The sequence below is a fragment of the Onychostruthus taczanowskii genome, unplaced genomic scaffold (genome assembly GCF_017590055.1).
Source record: "Onychostruthus taczanowskii isolate IOZ18803 unplaced genomic scaffold, ASM1759005v1 scaffold66, whole genome shotgun sequence".
NCBI classification, from domain to species: Eukaryota; Metazoa; Chordata; class Aves; order Passeriformes; family Passeridae; genus Onychostruthus; species Onychostruthus taczanowskii.
Genome location: NW_024504344.1, coordinates 222,347 through 240,702, shown reverse-complemented (window position 1 = coordinate 240,702; position 18,356 = coordinate 222,347). Strand labels below are relative to the sequence as shown.

The 18,356-nt window shown below is 37.2% G+C and overlaps 1 protein-coding gene across 1 annotated transcript in view; it reads right to left on the bottom strand.

The window, feature by feature from the left end:
- KHDRBS3 (KH RNA binding domain containing, signal transduction associated 3) overlaps positions 1–18,356 on the bottom strand; it is an 87,818-nt gene that overhangs the window by 49,591 nt on the left and 19,871 nt on the right. Inside the window, exons 2-3 of the mRNA XM_041420806.1 lie at positions 11,860–11,978; positions 814–930 (exon numbers count right to left, since the gene is read on the bottom strand). Coding sequence (XP_041276740.1) covers positions 814–930; positions 11,860–11,978 — 236 coding nt within the window. The remainder of the gene's footprint in view (positions 1–813; positions 931–11,859; positions 11,979–18,356) is intronic.

Genomic DNA, 18,356 nt, shown 5'->3' with positions numbered 1-18,356 from the left:
TTTTCCCCCAAAGAGAAGAAAAAAAATCACTGTGTAGTCAGTTTATGCAGAAAATAGAGTGCTAAGAAACTTCCTTTCTGTGTTTATTGATCAAGTTGGCTGACAAAAGCAATAAGCAACAGAAGAGTCAACCTTTTCTGCATGAGACCTGGTAAAAAAGCATTTCAATCAGCACCTTAAACAAAACATACAGAATTTCAAAGCAGGTTTTTTTTAAGATCATTCCCATAACCAAACCTTTTAAAATCACTCTGTACTTTTTTTGCTAAGTTCACTTTATTATTGTATTTTATTTTAGCTCTGTAACATGACTTGGCAATGCTTCCATTACTTTCTCCATTACTTGCAAGGCCAGAAGTTGGACTTGGATGATCCACGTGGGTACCTTCCAGCTCAGGATATTCTGTGGTTCTATGAAAACACTACACACAAAAACTCTTATAACAGCACACAAATGAAAATGAGCTCACTCACTCACTGGCTATATCTCACAACCCTGGGAACACATTAAGCATTTCAGGGGTTTTTTTAGTTTCCCTTGAAGACCAACACAAAAGCCACAACTTGTTCCCATTCCAGTATCCCTCTTTGACAGCAATTTAGCTACCATACAATTCTCTGTCTTCCATTACTTGACATCTACTGGCTTGATTCCACTGCACGTGGAATCTTTGCTTGACTGGCCAAAGAGAGACATTAACCAATAATCAATATTAGGATCTCCTATGCTTTTCCTTTGTTCCAATTTTTGTTGCAATGTTTGTTCCCCTCCTCAGAAATTTAAAGTAAGTATCAAATATAGTCAGGCCTTACCTTTGTCTTGTCCCTCATAGAACCTTTTCCCAAAATAGACATTTTTGTCAGTGTTTCCTCCTGTAAACGCTTTAGAGAATTACCACGTGGACCCAAAAGTTTTCCCACAAAGTTGAACTGTAAGAAAACAAACAAACAAAAAACAGCACATTAACTTAACTGGATTTTTAATTGTAAATAATGAGCAATGATTAAATTAAAATTGATATTTTGCTGAAACAGCTTTTGGTCATAGGTGCAAATGATTAGATGATTATTTAAATGATGAATATTTAAAAATATTAAGTACAATCATGTAGTACAATTAATAGAATGTCAGTGGGTCCAGCAACACAGAAGTATCTGAACTGAAGCATGACTTGGTGTCCATTACAGGCTGCCAGATCAAGAGGAGCCTGTTGACAAAGCCCTCTTGCTCCAGCTAAGAGGAGACATCATGCCCAAGGCTTTTATCCCACTGAGGGACTCCAACCACCCCAACATCTGCTGGAAAAGCTGCAGGCAACCCTGGAGACTCCTGGAATGCATGTGGGACAACTTCCTGACCCAGGTAACAGACAGACCTACCAGAGCGGAGGCATTACTGGATCTGTTGGTCACCAACACAAATGAGCTGCATGGCGACACCAGGATTGGAAGCAGTGATCGTGCATTGCATGTGGATCAGGTAAGGGAGTAAAGTTGGACTCAAGAATTTTAGGGAAGCAGACTTCCAGCTCTTTGGGGAGCTAGTCAGTGGGATCTCCTGAGAGACTGCCCTCAGGGATAAGGAACAGAGCTGGCAGATCTCCAAGGAAGTCTTCTATTGAACATAATAGTTAGCGATTCCCAGCAGCAAGAATTCAGAGGAAGACAAGAGACCCACAAGGCTGAGCAGGGACAGGCTGGTCAAACTAAAGGGCAAGAAACAAATGCACAGACAGTGAAAGTTAAGACAGGTGAGCTGGGAGGAATACAGAGATGAACTCTGCTTGTGTAGAGCTGGGGTGAGGAAGGCCCAAGCACAGCTGAAACTGAATCTGGCAAAGGGCACAAAGAGCAACAGAAAGGGCTTCTCCAAATGTCCCAACCAGAAAAGGAAGGTTAAAGAAGGTATTGTTCCCCCATTGCCCTGATAAACAATGCTGGAAAACTTGTTACAACAGATAAGAAGGTTGAGACACTCAACAACTGAAGTGACGCAATCATGTTAAAAAGATAGTTTTAGGCAGAAATAAAATATAGTGATACTGAACAACAAACAATCTTAAGCCTTATGGCCCCAAATTTATGAAACAGTCTGTAAGTTCTTTGTCCCTCTACTACCATGTCACTCAAGTGCCAAGACGGGCTGCACTGATCTCCCTGTTCATCTGGAGTTACTTGAAAGGACCTAACAATGGGGCAATGGCAGTCCCAAATCTCTTGTTGCTACACTGGAAGTGCTGATGGAGCAAAGGCCCAGCTGCACTCATCCTACAACGCAGAAAGTCTACAGCTCCAGTTCATTTCTTTCAGCTTTAGACAAAAAGGAAAACAAGCATTAAAGGTCAACTAAATAGGGAAATATAAGTTAATTCCCCTTACTAGTTGCACATTTAATTCCCAGTGTAGACCTGACACAATAGTATTGAGAAAATGGCTTACAGATTACTAAAGTCCACAGAGCTTATTACGTTTAAGGCCTTGCATGAACCAGTCTTTTCTGAAATTATCAGGTCACATCAAAAATTCTCAGGGAATTTTTTTTTTTATTAGACTTGTCCATTTTTTTCTTATAGGTCTTAAGATACAGTCAATAAAAATATTAATCAGAAAGATTGAACAGATACAGGCAGAAATTTCCCTTGCTGAGAATACTCAGGACTCAAGGCCACTGATGGGGTCCTGTGCAATTTAATTTACAATCATTTCAACAGAAGGTTGAACATGTGAAGCCACAGATGCTTTCCAGAGATTCCTTTAACTTGGACTTCTGCTTTTATTGTTTCTGAAGATATAACTAAGGAAAGCAAACAAATTGAAACAATTTGTAAAAAATTTGAATCTCGAGATGTCAATTACTTCTTTTCAAGAGTTTCCTTAAAGGAAGCTCATAGTTCAGCTCAAAGTAAACTATCATGTAGAGGAACACCACCTCAGTTTCTCAAGCATTACTTAAGATTGCTTATGTCTACTTATAACAGCCTTTTAAGCTACAAAAATAAACACTTATACTTTACTGCAGCTATATTCTTTCAGTTAAAACCAAGTAGTTTAATGTTGTGTAAATCTAAAATTTGATGTACCAAACTTTAATCCCTCCAAAAGTTGTCATCTTTTAAAAACCATGAAATCTCTAGTGCCAAAGTCAGACACTACAGAAGCTATACAAGGAGTGCACAGATGACATGTTCTAGACACATTTCATGAACATTAAAATGTATTGTCTGTATCCTGAGATCCACTGAACTATTCTTTTCTGTGCACTGAGGCTCCAAATATTTGATTTGACAAGTCTGAAGCATAAGAAACTTGTGCTGCAAGTCTGAAATTCTGCTGATTTAAAAGCACAATACTTCTAGGTGTATCTCAAAAGCACAAACAAAGGTTAGTACAATATGGCTTGAAACGAACTCACAAAGCATTTTTGCTCCCACATAACAAAACTGAAAGGCTTTGGAACATTTCAGTTGATTATTCCATAAATAAAACCCATTTATGATATTGAAGGAATCCTTTCAGTAGAAAACAGATTATTTACTTTGAACAGGTAATACATTTTGTTCAAACTATTGGTTTATCTCTGTTTTACATCAAATTGGAAACATCTGATCAAAGGTTTATTTTGAGATATTTCATAGATACAGAAACACCCAAAGTATCAGTCACTAAGTTACTATTATTACTTATTCACTGCTTTCAATCAAATAATAGAATGACTCAAAGGTACAAATCCAGCACACAGTAAAAGAAATTTTACTTAAAAAATTAACAAATCCTGTTTACCTGCTGGTGTTACAGAAGCAAGCAAGCCTGGCAGATCCAGGTTAGCTCTTACCCAAGACTGCTCACATACAAGTTGCATGGGTGCTTCCCATGTTCCACATTTAGGGTTTATTTGCCCCAAGAGCACAAAACCAAGAATAAATTCAGGTTTATTATTGAACTCAAAGCTCATAATCTATCTTTGAATTAGACACACTGGATAGTAACAAACAGACATCTGAGCAGCTCTGGCCGAGTCAGACCAGTCACGCTCACAAGTGCTGGGTCACAATCAGACATGCCAGACTCCCCTCTTTACTCACCCCTCTCAAGCAGCACAATCACCTCCAAACTGCTGTAAATATCAAAAATTGTCCTCACCTTCACCAGCTTCAGCTTAACACTGTATTAAAGCAGTCACACTGTATTCCCGTGCAAGCTGGTGAAGTTTTCAGTTCTACAGGACAGATGAACTCTTAAGAGCAAACCATAAATGTCACTCTGCACTGGATCACCTTTGTCAAATCAGGAGTTGTCTCTGCACTAAGACAGCTTCTAATGTATTAGGTAAGTACCAGTAAACTACGAACAATGGCATATATAAGAGGAGATAAAGTCCCCAATTCAAATTTGCTTCTAACCAGCTCTGAAGGATTTGGCAAATATACTATCTCACTCAAAATTACAGACATCTTTGCAAAAACAATATTAAGACTCAGATTAACAGACCTGGGAGGAAACAACTAGATAAATGGAAAAATTAGCACCTCAGCTACACTTCTAACCAAATAATATTCTGCTATTGATAAATGGTACCCTCTGAACAAAATATCATCCGATAATACATCTGTTTGAGCAAAAGGATGCAAGATTTGAGAGATGTTCTTATTCCTAAAATCAGAGAACTGGTTTACTTTGTGGGTAAAGATGCACCATGCAGTGCAACAGCCCTTCCTCAAATTCCTGGGACATGGGATTTTTCTCTTGACCATGGTGTCCATTAGCTGGCAAATACTGGTTAACTGTACTGAAGGAGTGCATCTGTTTCCCTTTTACACATTATCCTAAAGTCTGTAACAAAAATCTCTAATTTAAAATATATCTTAAATATAAAACATCTTTCACAATAGAAGAAATGAAAAAAATATTATAATGTTTTTGCTTCAAAATTGTCTCCTTTCTTAGCTGTTCATAAATCCTCGTTTAAGAAGCATTTTTTCAGTTTTTGTACAATGGAGATAATGGGCATCACTTTGCAGCACGCATTTCCTCAGAATCGCCAAATCAAAACATGAGTTGAACAGTTGTCTAGAGATTTGCTTCCTTACCACAGCACTGCTTGAAACTATTCCCTGAAAACATTTCTGAAGAAACACAGTTACAAAGAACATTCAAAGGACATGATATTCTCTTCAGAACCATTTGATCTACTATATGAATTATAACAAAATCTAATGCCAGTGCTGCAGCATTTTTAAATGTATATTACAGAAAAGGGGTTGTAATAGAAAAAGTAATCCTTGTTTATCTCCAACCAAGGCAAGTCTGCTAAGAATGGTTCATCCAGCTTAAAACACTTAGTGAAAGTATAAATGCTTGACCAAATGCTTTCCTGTAAAGCTTTAAGCACTCCATTGTTACTAAAGCCATAGAAAGCTTTCCTGACAGATTAGTTTTCTGCAATGGTTTCTCTGTGACAGGGTCACTAGAAAAAAAAAAAAAAAAAGTTAATTTAAGATTCAGAGCACTTTCCCCTTGAATGACCTGAAACAAGGCAAACTTCAAGGTTTTTCCTATTCATCTCAGAAAGAAAGTTTTTATAGAAAGGTAAGTGCTTCAAGCATCATTGTTACACCACAAACTACTCTCCTTCATGTAACATGGTAATAGGTCTTTAAACATTTATTCACAGCAGAAAGCTTGGTCAATTTTATTATAAGGTTGCTCAAAAGGTATCTCTAGTATTACTAGTGATGCTTGTTCCTCTACATTATTTCTGGTTATACAACAACATTTTCTCATTTCTGCTTTAAGAAATGAGCTATTATGAAAAATTGCTTTCTAACTAGTCATGTGATTAAAATATTAATCTCTCCATGACTTTACATAACAATGGCAGATGTATTGTATATGACAACGACATTTTAAAACAGGTATTTTCACTTTAAAAGTTGAGCTAAAAGGCTTAAATGGATACCATTTCCACAAGTCAGTAACTTTTGAGAAAATATATTTAAAGTATTACTTGGGGGAACAACAGACCATTTCTTCCTAACTTCTGAGATTTACCCAGTATTTAAGTGTAGATCTATGAGCAATTTTTAAAATGGTAGCCTGTCAAAATGGAAATAATTATTCCCCACAGTTTTGATCCATCTCATGGAAAGCCATCATGATTCCATTTACTATCCATGGAAGCTATTTTCTTCACCTATTCAGAACACCCAAGTCCAGCAAACTGTCAAAGCAAAATCAGGCTCTGAGACTAAACTACTTCACAATGCATACTCATTAAATGTATGGGAGGGGGATAACACCTTCCTGACTCACAAGTACACAACAAAGCTCTAAAACACCTTTCACATGTGATGGCTCTTCAGAGCAGAATTGGGACAGATCGAACCCCTCCACAACTACATCAGGATCTTCCTTGAGTGGCCAGCTCACCTTTTATGCCTTTAAGTCTGTGAAAGTTTGAAGATTACTTTCAAGCATGAAACACAAAAGAAATACAGGTTTAAGCATCACATTCTCACACACAACCCAGAGCCAGCTGAGATATTCAGCAGATCAAAGAGCAAGTCACTCTAACCTCAGTGCCCTAAGCTGACAAGATCTAATTCCACTACATCCAGCATCCACATGGACTCCTTTCTATAGGTAACTTGATTTAGAAATCAGTTCTACCCCAAAAAGTGTGGCCCTTTTCCTATAAAGCTGCATAAAAACCCAAACTTGCTAATCCTTATTTGTAGTAGATGTCCCAGTTACAACAGGATTGCAGACAGCATTACCAAAGCTTATTCAAGCTTCCCCTTAAATACCTCAGATTAATTTCTGTATCACAGCTCTTCAGGCCTCTTGGAGGCATCTACAGAGCTGAACCAAACAAAAAAAAAAAACAAACTGCACAACAATATTTTGAAAACATGTGACTGAGCCTGCAATCTATAGAGGAGTTTACACAAGGCTTTATCTTACCAGGTAAGACTGTCACCATATCAAGACATATTAAATCAAGGACTTTTTTTTTTACAGGAGTCTGTAAATAACACAAGGAAATTTATTCAAATGCACAACCAGCTTCCAGGAGAAAGTGAACATAACTCCTGGGACTAACCATCTTGAGTTATTTCATAGCACAGACAAAATTCAGGCTGTCTTGGTTATTCTATCACCTTCCACCAAGGTCTAGATATTAAAAAACCCTTTTAGACCAACTATCTGTAGCATAAGATTAAGCGTGTTAACTAACGCTGACAAGGGTTGAGATAAGGCAAAGGTTCCCAGTTAAAGGATATAATTAGAGTATCACAGAAGGAACCAAGAGCTCTTTGGCAGGAGGCCAGATAAGCACATCACTAGAAACACTCAACTATTTGTGCACTAAGCAAAAGACATTATTTTTCAGGGTGAGCAAAGATGCCCAAAAAAGTGCAATACACACTTTTGAATGTGAGGTCTACCAGTTTTGTTTCCAACAGAAACCCAGCTGCTCTGCACTTTAGTTGAAGAGCTTCTGCTGCACTTAACCTGTCACCTTCCAGGGCTGTCAGAGGTAATTGCACAGGAGCCAGCCATGGGCTCATGAGAATGGATCTGACAGGACAGGAAATGTGAGCAAGCATTACCATGCCAGGCTGATCTGATCAGAGCCTGGACTGCCTGACCTGTGTTGAGGCTATTATGATTTATTCAAGGAATCAGAGTTACAGAAAAGTTTTAAAGAAGGAAAAGGCAATGTAATATACGTTTCAGGTCTAGTAGGCTGTCTTGCTTGGGAACAGGGCACCGATGGGTTGTTTTGGCTCAACAAAAAATTAGGATATGATTAATTAAATATCAATATACATTAGGAGCAGAGGCATCTTTCTTTCCCAGAGTCATCCCTGGCAAATATAAACAAAGGAATAGTTTCTGTTGACAAGAATCACTTATATTTGTGGCTAGTTTCACTTTCATCTATTCAACACTGTTAAGGACTTAACAATTTAAATAACTTGGGGGATTTTTTGGATCTAGTTTAAAAGCAGGATCGATTATTTAGGGGACTATTCCATTAATGAAGTTGAAGCAAACTTGCTTTTTCTCACTACTTCCTGGTTACCAAAGTTAGTTAGATTAAACCCAAACTGTAACCCAATTCTTGTTTGAGAGATTTATTAATTATTATAATGGTTTTGTCAGCCTTAAACAGCAGATTCCCAGGTCACTAACCCCATAAAGACTACATCTCCTGAAAAAATGGAGATGTCTTTGTTCAGGATCTTGCAAAACAGGTAACAGCATTAGTGTGGATTGCAGGCAAACATGACAGAATGATAGGAGAACTCTGAACTCAATACTGCCATGCAGAATATTTTTTTTTGCACAGATTTCATCCATATTTAAGTCTGGAATTTCATTCTTTTGAAGCATTTGTCACCAATACTGATCAGTAGAAAGAAAACTCAAAAATGAAAAACAAATCTTCTAACCATTTTTCTGAGGAATTCTCCCTTGGTATTTTCTACCAACAACACATTTGCAGCAATACCAACACCTACCACAGGTAAAATGATCTAGGAAAACTGCACACATACACAGAGAACAGCAGTGCAGAGGCACAGAGCATTTATGCAAAACAGCACTTAAGGTTTTTATGAGGACCACAATATTTTTGGTAAGTTCTGCAGAAGAGAATCACAGGATGGAAGGTATTAAAGATCATCCAGTTCCAAACCCCTTGACATGGGCAGAGCCACCTTCCACTCAATCAGGTGGCTCAAAGCCCCATCCAGCCTGGACTTGAACATTTCCAGGGATGAAGCATCCACAGCTTCTCTGAGCAACTATACCAGATGCCTCACTGCTCTTTCTGTGAATAATTTCTTCCTACATCTGATCTAAATCTCTCCTCCTTCAGTTTAAAACCATTCCCACTTGTCCAATCACTGCATGCCCTTGTAAGAAGTCTCTTTCTAGCTATCTTTTAAGCCCTCTTTAGGTACTGGAAGATGCTGTAAGGTCTCCCTGGAGCCTTCTCCAACTCTCTCATCCCATCTTCCTAGCAGAGGTGTTCCAGACCCAGTCATCCTCATAACCTCCTCTGGACTCATTCCAGCAGGTCCCACCAGAGCAGAGCAGAGGGGAAGAGTTCCCTCCCTCACCTGCTGCCCACAGGGCTGTGGATGCAGCCCAGGTTACCTTTGGTTTCAGAGCGGTGAAAGCACATTTTGGGATCATGTTGAGCTTCTCTTCCACCAACACCCCAAGTCATCCTACTCAGGGCTGCCCTTGCTCCATTCTCTGCCCAGCCTGTATTTGTGTCTGGGATGGACCCAACCCACAGAGATCACCTTGCACTTGGCTGAACTTCACGAGCTTTGCACAGCCCCACCTCTCCAATCTCTCAAGGTCCCTCTGGATGCCATCCCATCCCACCAGCAAGTGCCAACTGCACCACACAGCTGGGTCAGTGAACTTGCAGAGGGCACACTCAGTGTCACTGTCCATGTCACCAACAAAGATGTCAAACGCTGCTGGTCCCAGTACCAACCCCCAAGGAATGCCACTCCTCACTGGTCACCACTTGGACACTGAGTTGATCACAACTGTGAGGGCAACCATCCAGCCAGTTCCTTACCCACCAAGCCATCCATCCATCAACTCCCTGTCTCTGCAGTTTAGGGACAAGAGTGACAGTGTCAAATCCTTTGCACAAATCCACATAGATAACATCACTTGCTTTTCCCCCTTAACTACCAACCCTGTAAGCCTGTCAAAGGAGTTCACAAATTCACACACAGCTTGTCCTTAGTGAAGCCACTTCAACTGTCACCAATCAGACAACATGGATAAATATCCAACAGATGCATCAGGGGAACCAAGATGATTGGAACAACCCCATATCCATCCCACAAATCTTGACAAAGCATCTCTAACTTCTGACCCCTCCTCTGAACACATGAAATATAAATAGGATTTAGCACCTCAAAAATTTATTGATGCAGAAAGACTTTTTCTCCCACATACAGGCATCTAAAACTCATGTCACTTAGTGCAGACTATAGTATCCCAGGATTAGTTTGCCATGTTGAAGCTTCATACATAGTATCATAATTTATTAAATCTCAAAAATAAAACCAAAAGCCTGGTTCTAATACCAAGTGATAGCAAATTGCAGTGACTGGTGGTTTAGGGCAGGTGCTTTTCAGAGGTATCAGGAGTACCTATCATAATTCTGAACTGATACTCCTTATACAGTGAGAAATTTGAGTTCATTTTGACTCTACAGAACATCTCATGAGCAAACTTCATCAAATATCCATCTAGATGCAATAAAATGGAAATTTTTGAGAGATGTTGGGCCCCCAAATATTGGGGTAAAAATATCCTTAAATATTAAGTATCTAGGATTTATACACTCTGGTAGAAGAGAGATATATGTGAATAGAGATACCAATATTTTCCTTTCTGTGGAGCAGTCCTAGCAGAGATGAAGGAATTCACATGACATGTCTGTTCTGCACAGCTGTTTTATTTTGCACTCCTGGACCTGCCTGGACATAAGTTCAGGTTATTTCCATAGCACACACCAGGCTTTATTCCAGTTCAGTGTCTTTATGGGTCAGAATAAAACAGCAGAGCATCTCCAGCCATTCAAAATATGGCACGGGCTTTCCTACTAGCTATCCTAAATAATTTCAGTGTTTAGTCTATAAAGAAAGTTGACACTAGATAAAGAAGCAGAAGTATCTTTCAGAAGACAGTGTTTCCCTTTTTAATAGTCAGTTTGCCTTTCTTGCCCCTGAGCCCAAGTATCTCAACATCTGGAAGTAAAACATGCTGTTTGCAAACACTGACCATGGAGTAAGGGGTTCCTATATTTTACATTCTTCATGTTTCTTCATGCTTGTATATAGCTCTACTTAGCCATAAAGATGACTTAAGTCAGAGTTTCAAAGAGGCGTCCACATGATGTGCAGCCTTGCACTCACTCAAGAAATAGTTCATGAAACTTTGAACAGCAGCAAAGAAATCCCTGCAAGTTATCCTGCACAGGCCTGTGAGAAAAACACTGATACTGTGAAGAAAAAAAAAAAAAATTATAAAAGGTTTTCCTAAATAGGAGGGAGGAATGATGACTTTTTTTCCTCCATGAACAGATAGTCTTGAAATTTCTAGTAGGAGGAAAAAGCCATTTCAAACAAATTAAAAAATGCTAATCTGATTGTCATAACATTAACCTTAAAATTTTAAGCAGCACCAAAATAATAAAGTTCCACAGCCTACTGAATGTTGCATAAATGCTTCCAGGCAGCAATATTTTAGTGCAGGATAATACTTGGCAGTAAAGAAGTGTTAAGAATTCATGGTGGGCAAAGATATTAATGAAGCAGTCTCTACCCCTCCAGAACAGACTGCATAATTTAGCAGTCAAGCTATAATTCATTCAAGAATAACAATGGCTGAAACTTTAGAGAATGAGAAGAAAATTTTCACAATTAGTTCCTTAATGGTGCATTTTAAGCTGCACTTCCAGCTGCAATAGGAAAGATTCAAAGCCTGGCATCAGACTCAACTTCAAAACTTGTTTTTCCTTTTGATATTCGGAAGAGGAGGATCCTACTACCCCAAAAATATGGCTCAATTATTGCTCTCAACATATTACTTTGTGCGACCAGCACCACTTTCCTGCACATTTATTCCAACAAATGAAGAATGTAGGAGCTCAAAGGTAGAATCACTTCTGTCTGAGAGCTCTTACAGAACAGACTGCAGAAGAACAACAGTAGTGACTGATAATAGTTTTAAATGTTACATTAAAGAATAGTTAAGATACTCGTGAAATATCTTTTAAAAGAACTTACATCTACCAAATATGAAAATTTGGCTTACCTTAGGGAATTGTTTTACTGGAATCAGAACTTTTTGACCCAACTTCATATTCTTATTGATGACTACATCAATATACTTTTCTTCTTCCTTTCCTTCCCCTTTTTGGAATTTTTCAATTTCTGTTAAAGAAAAAAGTTATTTTTTTAGTTTAATGCAACAATCCAAAAGCCGAGAATCTTCAAATTCAGTATAAATAAATTTCAAAGCTAATACTGTATGGTATACTTATGACAACTTGTGTAATCAATACATATAATTGGTTATACAGGGCAAATAGGATAAAGCATGTTTCCCTTTTTTGTGTATTCCTGTTCATACCAGCATCTTGAATTAGCATTGCAAACACTGTACTCACTTAACACTTAGGATGTATTTTTTTATATGGCTCCATTAGTGAAAACTATTCCTAGATACCTTTGAGCATGTATAAATTAAAAAACATAACCTAGTTTAACATTCAACAATTTTATTCCTCTTCTATAAATAAAGTATCAGTTTTCATAGTGGCTTTCTACAGTGAACTTAGGAACAAATGTCAAGTTAATCTTTTGGAATTTCAGAAACGTAACTGAGGCACATAGATCATACCCAAAAATCCCAGATTAGTGTTATACCAACAACGACATTATTAGGAATGGGATTTAGAAGTTGAAACTGGCTTGCATGACTCTATTCGTTCCAGAGGCACACACAAAAATGACTCTTGATTATACTTTTCTCCAAATATTGACTCTCCAGTGTGCTGATGAAAAACTGCAGATTTCATTTCATTAGAGAGGATTCATGAGGAGTATACAGGGAGATGAAGTGGAGCACTTCTTGAGGTATTTGCTGGATTGGGTCCATCATGCTGGGGGCTGCAGCACTGAAGATGTCAGCACACACCAAAACCCAACCCATTTCACAAGTGCCAGAGAATTCTTCTGTGGGAATCTAGCACTTCTCCTCCACAAGCATCTCCATGGATCTTGTTCATCTGTTACAACAAGAAACACCCTTCTACTCTACTGGACCACTACAAACTAAGGGCATTCATCAAGACCTGGCAGTTTCTTTAATGGGAATGGGATCTTAGGCTGAGAGGAGACTGCAATGAAAACTTGAATGCAAAGAAACCAATCAAAAATACAGGAGAAACCAGCCTTCAGTACACTTTCAAAGACAGTCTGGTTTGAAATTAGGTCCAATGAAAAAGAGAATAAACCAACAAATTTCTAACTACAAAAAAAATCCACGATTAGCAGATTTGTTTAATGAATACCATTCCATTTCTACCTACCCATACAGAATTAAGATGCCAACATCTTTTTTAATAACTGAAACTTATCTTCCATGCAAGTTTTAACTTCACTAACACAAAACAGGAAAAAAACAATTTATCCAAGTTACTGTTCATTTATCCAATTTATTCAATTTATCCAAGGATTGTTCAGTCCCTGAAAACTTAGGAAGTCAAACCAGCCTCAGAATATCTGAAGGCTTCTTGAAGGAAAAGAATTCCCCAGCAGTACCTCCAAAACTTCTTGTCAAGTCTCTATGAAGTTTTTGATTCCTACGGAATGTAGCAATGTAAGAATTCTAGAGAAGCCCTATCAAAGTAACCTTGCTCCAGCAGGTCCTTTGTTTTACCATGCTCAGTAAAAGTCTCCAGCACCATTATCCCACCAGCTAACAACAGCTGAAGAACATTGCAATATTCGAAATCCAGGTAAAAATGGAAATTTGGAAATGCCACATTACAGACTAGGGAATTATGAGCAATTAAACAAATGGAAAGTTACATCAATTTAATTAGGAACTCATTTCTAGGTGAAATTAAGACTAAAATTTTATAGGGTGTGATGTTCCCACTCAGGAATCAAATGACTGGTACCTTTTAGAAGTTTCCAAATATCACATTCAGGTGTAAAAGCACAATACTGTCACAGCATTCAAATACAGATACACCTCACACTGCTCTTTCCTCCTATAACAAGGACAGTACTGACAAAGCTCTTTGATTTCACTTGATAAACAAGATTAGGTACATAAAGATTTTTATGTTTTACAAGTAAAAAACCACTAATTTTAAGGCTGCTGTTGGCATTACTGTTAGTATAAACATTCAAAGCTTAAAACTGATCAGAAATTTGCTCATCTTGAGCAATATTTTACACCATGAAATGCTGATTATTAAAACTGTAATAAAAATACATCAATTTGTAATGACTGAAGCAAATGCAGTTGCAACAAAATTTGAAATTATATGATTTAGTATTGATTTTAAATGTTAGGACTAAAACTTCTAAGGCAGAAAAGCACAGTTAAACTCCATTAAATATTAAATTCAATTAATGCATTTTGCTGTATTTTTTTGCGACAGAGCAGAGCACCAAGACCCTCCAGGTAGTTCAACTGATCCCAGCCTGGTGCAAGACATTTACGAGTTCTCAGTCACTCTAATTACTGCTACAGTAAAGGACTTTTACCTGAAGAATCTAAATTTACAAAATAATAATATCTTCAACATCAAAGCCCATGAACTGGTAAAGCTAAAAATTTGTTTTCTCATGTTGAGTCATATGTTATCCCCAAATGCACAGCATGGCATACACTGCAATCCCCCTGCCCACCTGAAAGAGAGAACCACAACTTTATGAATCAGCAGCGGGTTAAGGAACTTCCAAGAAATTGCCAAAAAATATTACACCTGGAAATTAGTTGTTTCAGACATCTCAGATGCACTTAAAATGCACTTTAAGCACAGAGTTCTACCTCAGTAACATTCTTCAGCCTAGCCAGCTGCATAAATTCCTTAAGAGATCAATACAGTGCTAATTGTATTTCTTAAATACTTTAGCTCAGAAAAGTTATTTGAATTGGTATTTGAAGGACTTGGTTGCAACAATGTGATTAATTCTAAATATGCTCATAATATGGGACTATTTTGAGCTGATAAAAAACATGAAAAGACCATTTTCTTCTTGCTCTAGTAGATACTGAACTTCCAAGTCACTAAAGTAATTATTAAAAGAAACACTTTACTTACTCCTTAAATCAGTTTTCCTACCCCAAGTATCTACACACTTTATTGAGCATTTTAAGCAAAAACCCTTTATTCTTTTACTTGCACTGTTTAAACAACTTTCTTTTTGCTTGAAGAAGCTACTGAAACCCATTAAGAGGCTGCAAATCAGCTCTCAGCAAAATGCATCACAATTTCCCTCATTTGTTTTAAAGACAAATTACTTTACTAACAAACAGCCATAGCCCATTGCCAAAGCAGTACAAAGATTAAGTAATTTTTTTCCTGTTATGGTCTAATATTAATCAAACTGATTTAAGACTTTCTGCCTCTTCATTGCTGTTGTAAAAGACTCTAGTTTTGTATTAACAAAGTCCAGTCCACTGATCACATTTTATCTCAGATTTCACTTTTTTTTATTTTATTTCTTTGCACTTGAAATCTAGGATGAATAAGAAATACAGCTAAGCATTAGAATTTTATCCAGATCTGCACAGCTCTTGCAATATCATTCATATACATCAAGTTTAGATAATTAGGGAAAAATCATGCCAGATCACACAGGAAATCCAATCAGATTTTCAAGGTCAAATGGATAGGAAGATTTGCCTTTTCTTAATCCTTAGATTACATTCTGCACTGCTTTGCTATATGAAGCAATGCCATTTCCTAGATCACAAACAGTAAATAAACATGTGATTAAAGCTTCCCATAATGCTAGAGATTAAAATCTCATGTTCTCAGACCAAGGATGCAGCTAATGCAACAGGAATTTCACTGCATGCAGTAATAACTGGATTCTTTTCTTTAGATTTAATCATAGCAGAGATCTAAGCAATGATTAGTCCTCAGTTAATTCACCAAATAACAGTGGTAGATACATCAGATAATGATGAAGTAGAATTGTTTCTTATTATTCTTCAATTAGAATTAATCTTCCTGGGGCAGAAGTACAATCCAGGATTCCAGCTCCCTTGGCTAAGCCAATATAAATACTTGTGTTTAATGCTAAGCAAAGTGATGCCCTATTTGTCTCTAGTAAATCAGTATAATAAATATAAGAACTAATGTCATCCTCAGAGTAAATAGAAATGTTTACTGCATTTGTTCTTAAAGCAATATTTCCCTTACACAAGATCAGGAGAAACAGAAACCAGGTCAATTTGCCTGCAAATCCTTAAGAAAGTTTCTACTTTATTTCCTGATATCCAGATGTCTTACCAAACACACCATTATATCCAAATAATTTTGTACTAACTTTTTCCTGCTTTGGATGGAAGAAAAAGTGAAAAATGCAAGGCTGATTCAAGGATATCCACATGATCACAGCTTAAGAGAAGAGGGCATTGATGGAACTGCGCTGCAAGTGCACTAGAAGTAGTTTCCACATTCATTTTGAAAGTGAAAATATTCTTAGAATTACATTATCCTTTAAAAATACTCCTAATCAAGTGGGTTTGAAAATTACTAACATTATACAATAGAAGCAATAGATTTTGTTTTATTTGGGCAATTTTATTGCCTTGTATCTAAGAAAAGGAAACATCAAGATTTAGACTGACTCAATCAAGCATGTTGTACAACTACTGAAGCATAGCCCAACAGCAATAATATTTCTCAGTGAATTCTCACAACTTCACAGTTGACTAAGAAAAGTCACACCCTCCTCAATTCAGAAAGCTCTTAAGTCAAACTGAAGGCTAAGTATTTTTACATATTTCCCCTGTCCTTTCAGCTCTAGAAAACTCACGGGTTTTGCCCATTGATGGAGGCAGAACACTGAGTTGGATGGCCATTTCCTCTGGCAGCATGATTCCTTTTGGTTTCACATCAGAAACAAATCAAAGTGATGGTACCACAAAAAACAGCCCTCAACTTATTAGTTTGCATTTTAGGAAGACCCCCTTTAAGGAACACAGTCAAGCTTTGATAAGAGACAAGCTCCCAGAGGAAAAGGGGGCTCCAAGTCAGTTGCAGTGGAATTTCAGAAAAAAAAAATTGTTTCCTTAATGGACAAAAACTGACAATATCAGCATTTCATACTGTTTATTCAGAATTTTTCCCAGAAGACACATTTTAAGAACACCTATTCTTAAAAAAAAAAAATATTAAAACTTTTCCAACGAAGCGATTTCATACTGTTTATTCAGAATTTTTCCCAGAAGACACATTTTAAGAACACCTATTCTTAAAAAAAAAAAAAATTAAAACTTTTCCAACGAAGCCAAGTCATAGAAGTCTGCTGTGCTGGATGCTGACTAATTTCCCACAGACCTTCCAGGAATTCTGTAAATCCAAAGCACACAAGATGGTGAACTCAATTACAAGTCTAAGTTTCATTTAATTGATGAGAGCTCAATCTCATTATTGTTGTAGTAAAATGGTCTTGATTGTGCTTTAGATTATACATCTTTTATCCTGGACTCCTTTATTCCCTGTCCTACTAGGGGATGATTAAAAGTTCTTTGAATCAGCACCTCTCCAAACAATGTTTCTCAACTTTTGAGCTGAAAACAGTACTGCACAGCACGAACTTGAACTAGAATCACCACACCAAGGCTTTAATAAACTCCAAAAGGCTTGCTGAAATAAACTTCACAGACTTCCTTACAACAGCCTCTAAGAGACCAACTACTCATTCCCTGTCCTCTTGATCAGCATGAAGCTGCACAACCTTCCCAATTTTTGCACTAAACAAGAGGCAACCTTAGCCTCCTGCTCCTTTTGAGTACATTAAAACATGTCTAGCATAGTCCAGTTTTCTCCAAAGCAGTTTCTCTTTTCAGATATTCACGGAAAAATGCGGACTTTCCCAATTTTGACTGTATACAGCATCTCAATCCCCCAGAAAAACATATAATTAAGTTCAGCAACTAAACATTTTCTGATAGGAGTAAATGCTTAGACAAATGTCCCTTTTTCTACCCTCTAAGATATTTCCAAAGTAAATGCTAATTAGTGTCTTCATTTAAAAAAAAAAAAAAAAAAAAAAAGGGAAATTAGGGAACTAAAGTAATCAAACAAAAATAGCCTCAAAATATTTAAAATAAGGAAACTAAATATATGTGGAATGACAACATTTAGACTCATCCTGAATGGGTCTAAAACACACATAAAAATGCAACAGAATTTTCCATTTTTAATGCTGTTTTTCTATTAATGCAGCCATCCCCATTCCTTCAAGGGCCTCAGAAAACTTCACCTACTCTCCTCAGCCAACATTCTAATCCTTTAAAAATTCTTTATAAAAATTGCAAGTTTTGCATCTATAATAGGTCCTAATTCTGAACTGGCAGAGAAAACAATGCATTAAGAGCATGAATTGTGCATAAAAAAAACTCACACTAATTTGTTTCAACTAATGCTCATTATTACAATAGTTGAATTCCAAATAACTGTCTTTCATATGCCACCTTAATTTTGTAAAAGCAACTGACAATGAATCTAATTTCAATTTACAATAAAATAAGCAGTTCATGCCAGAATGATGTCT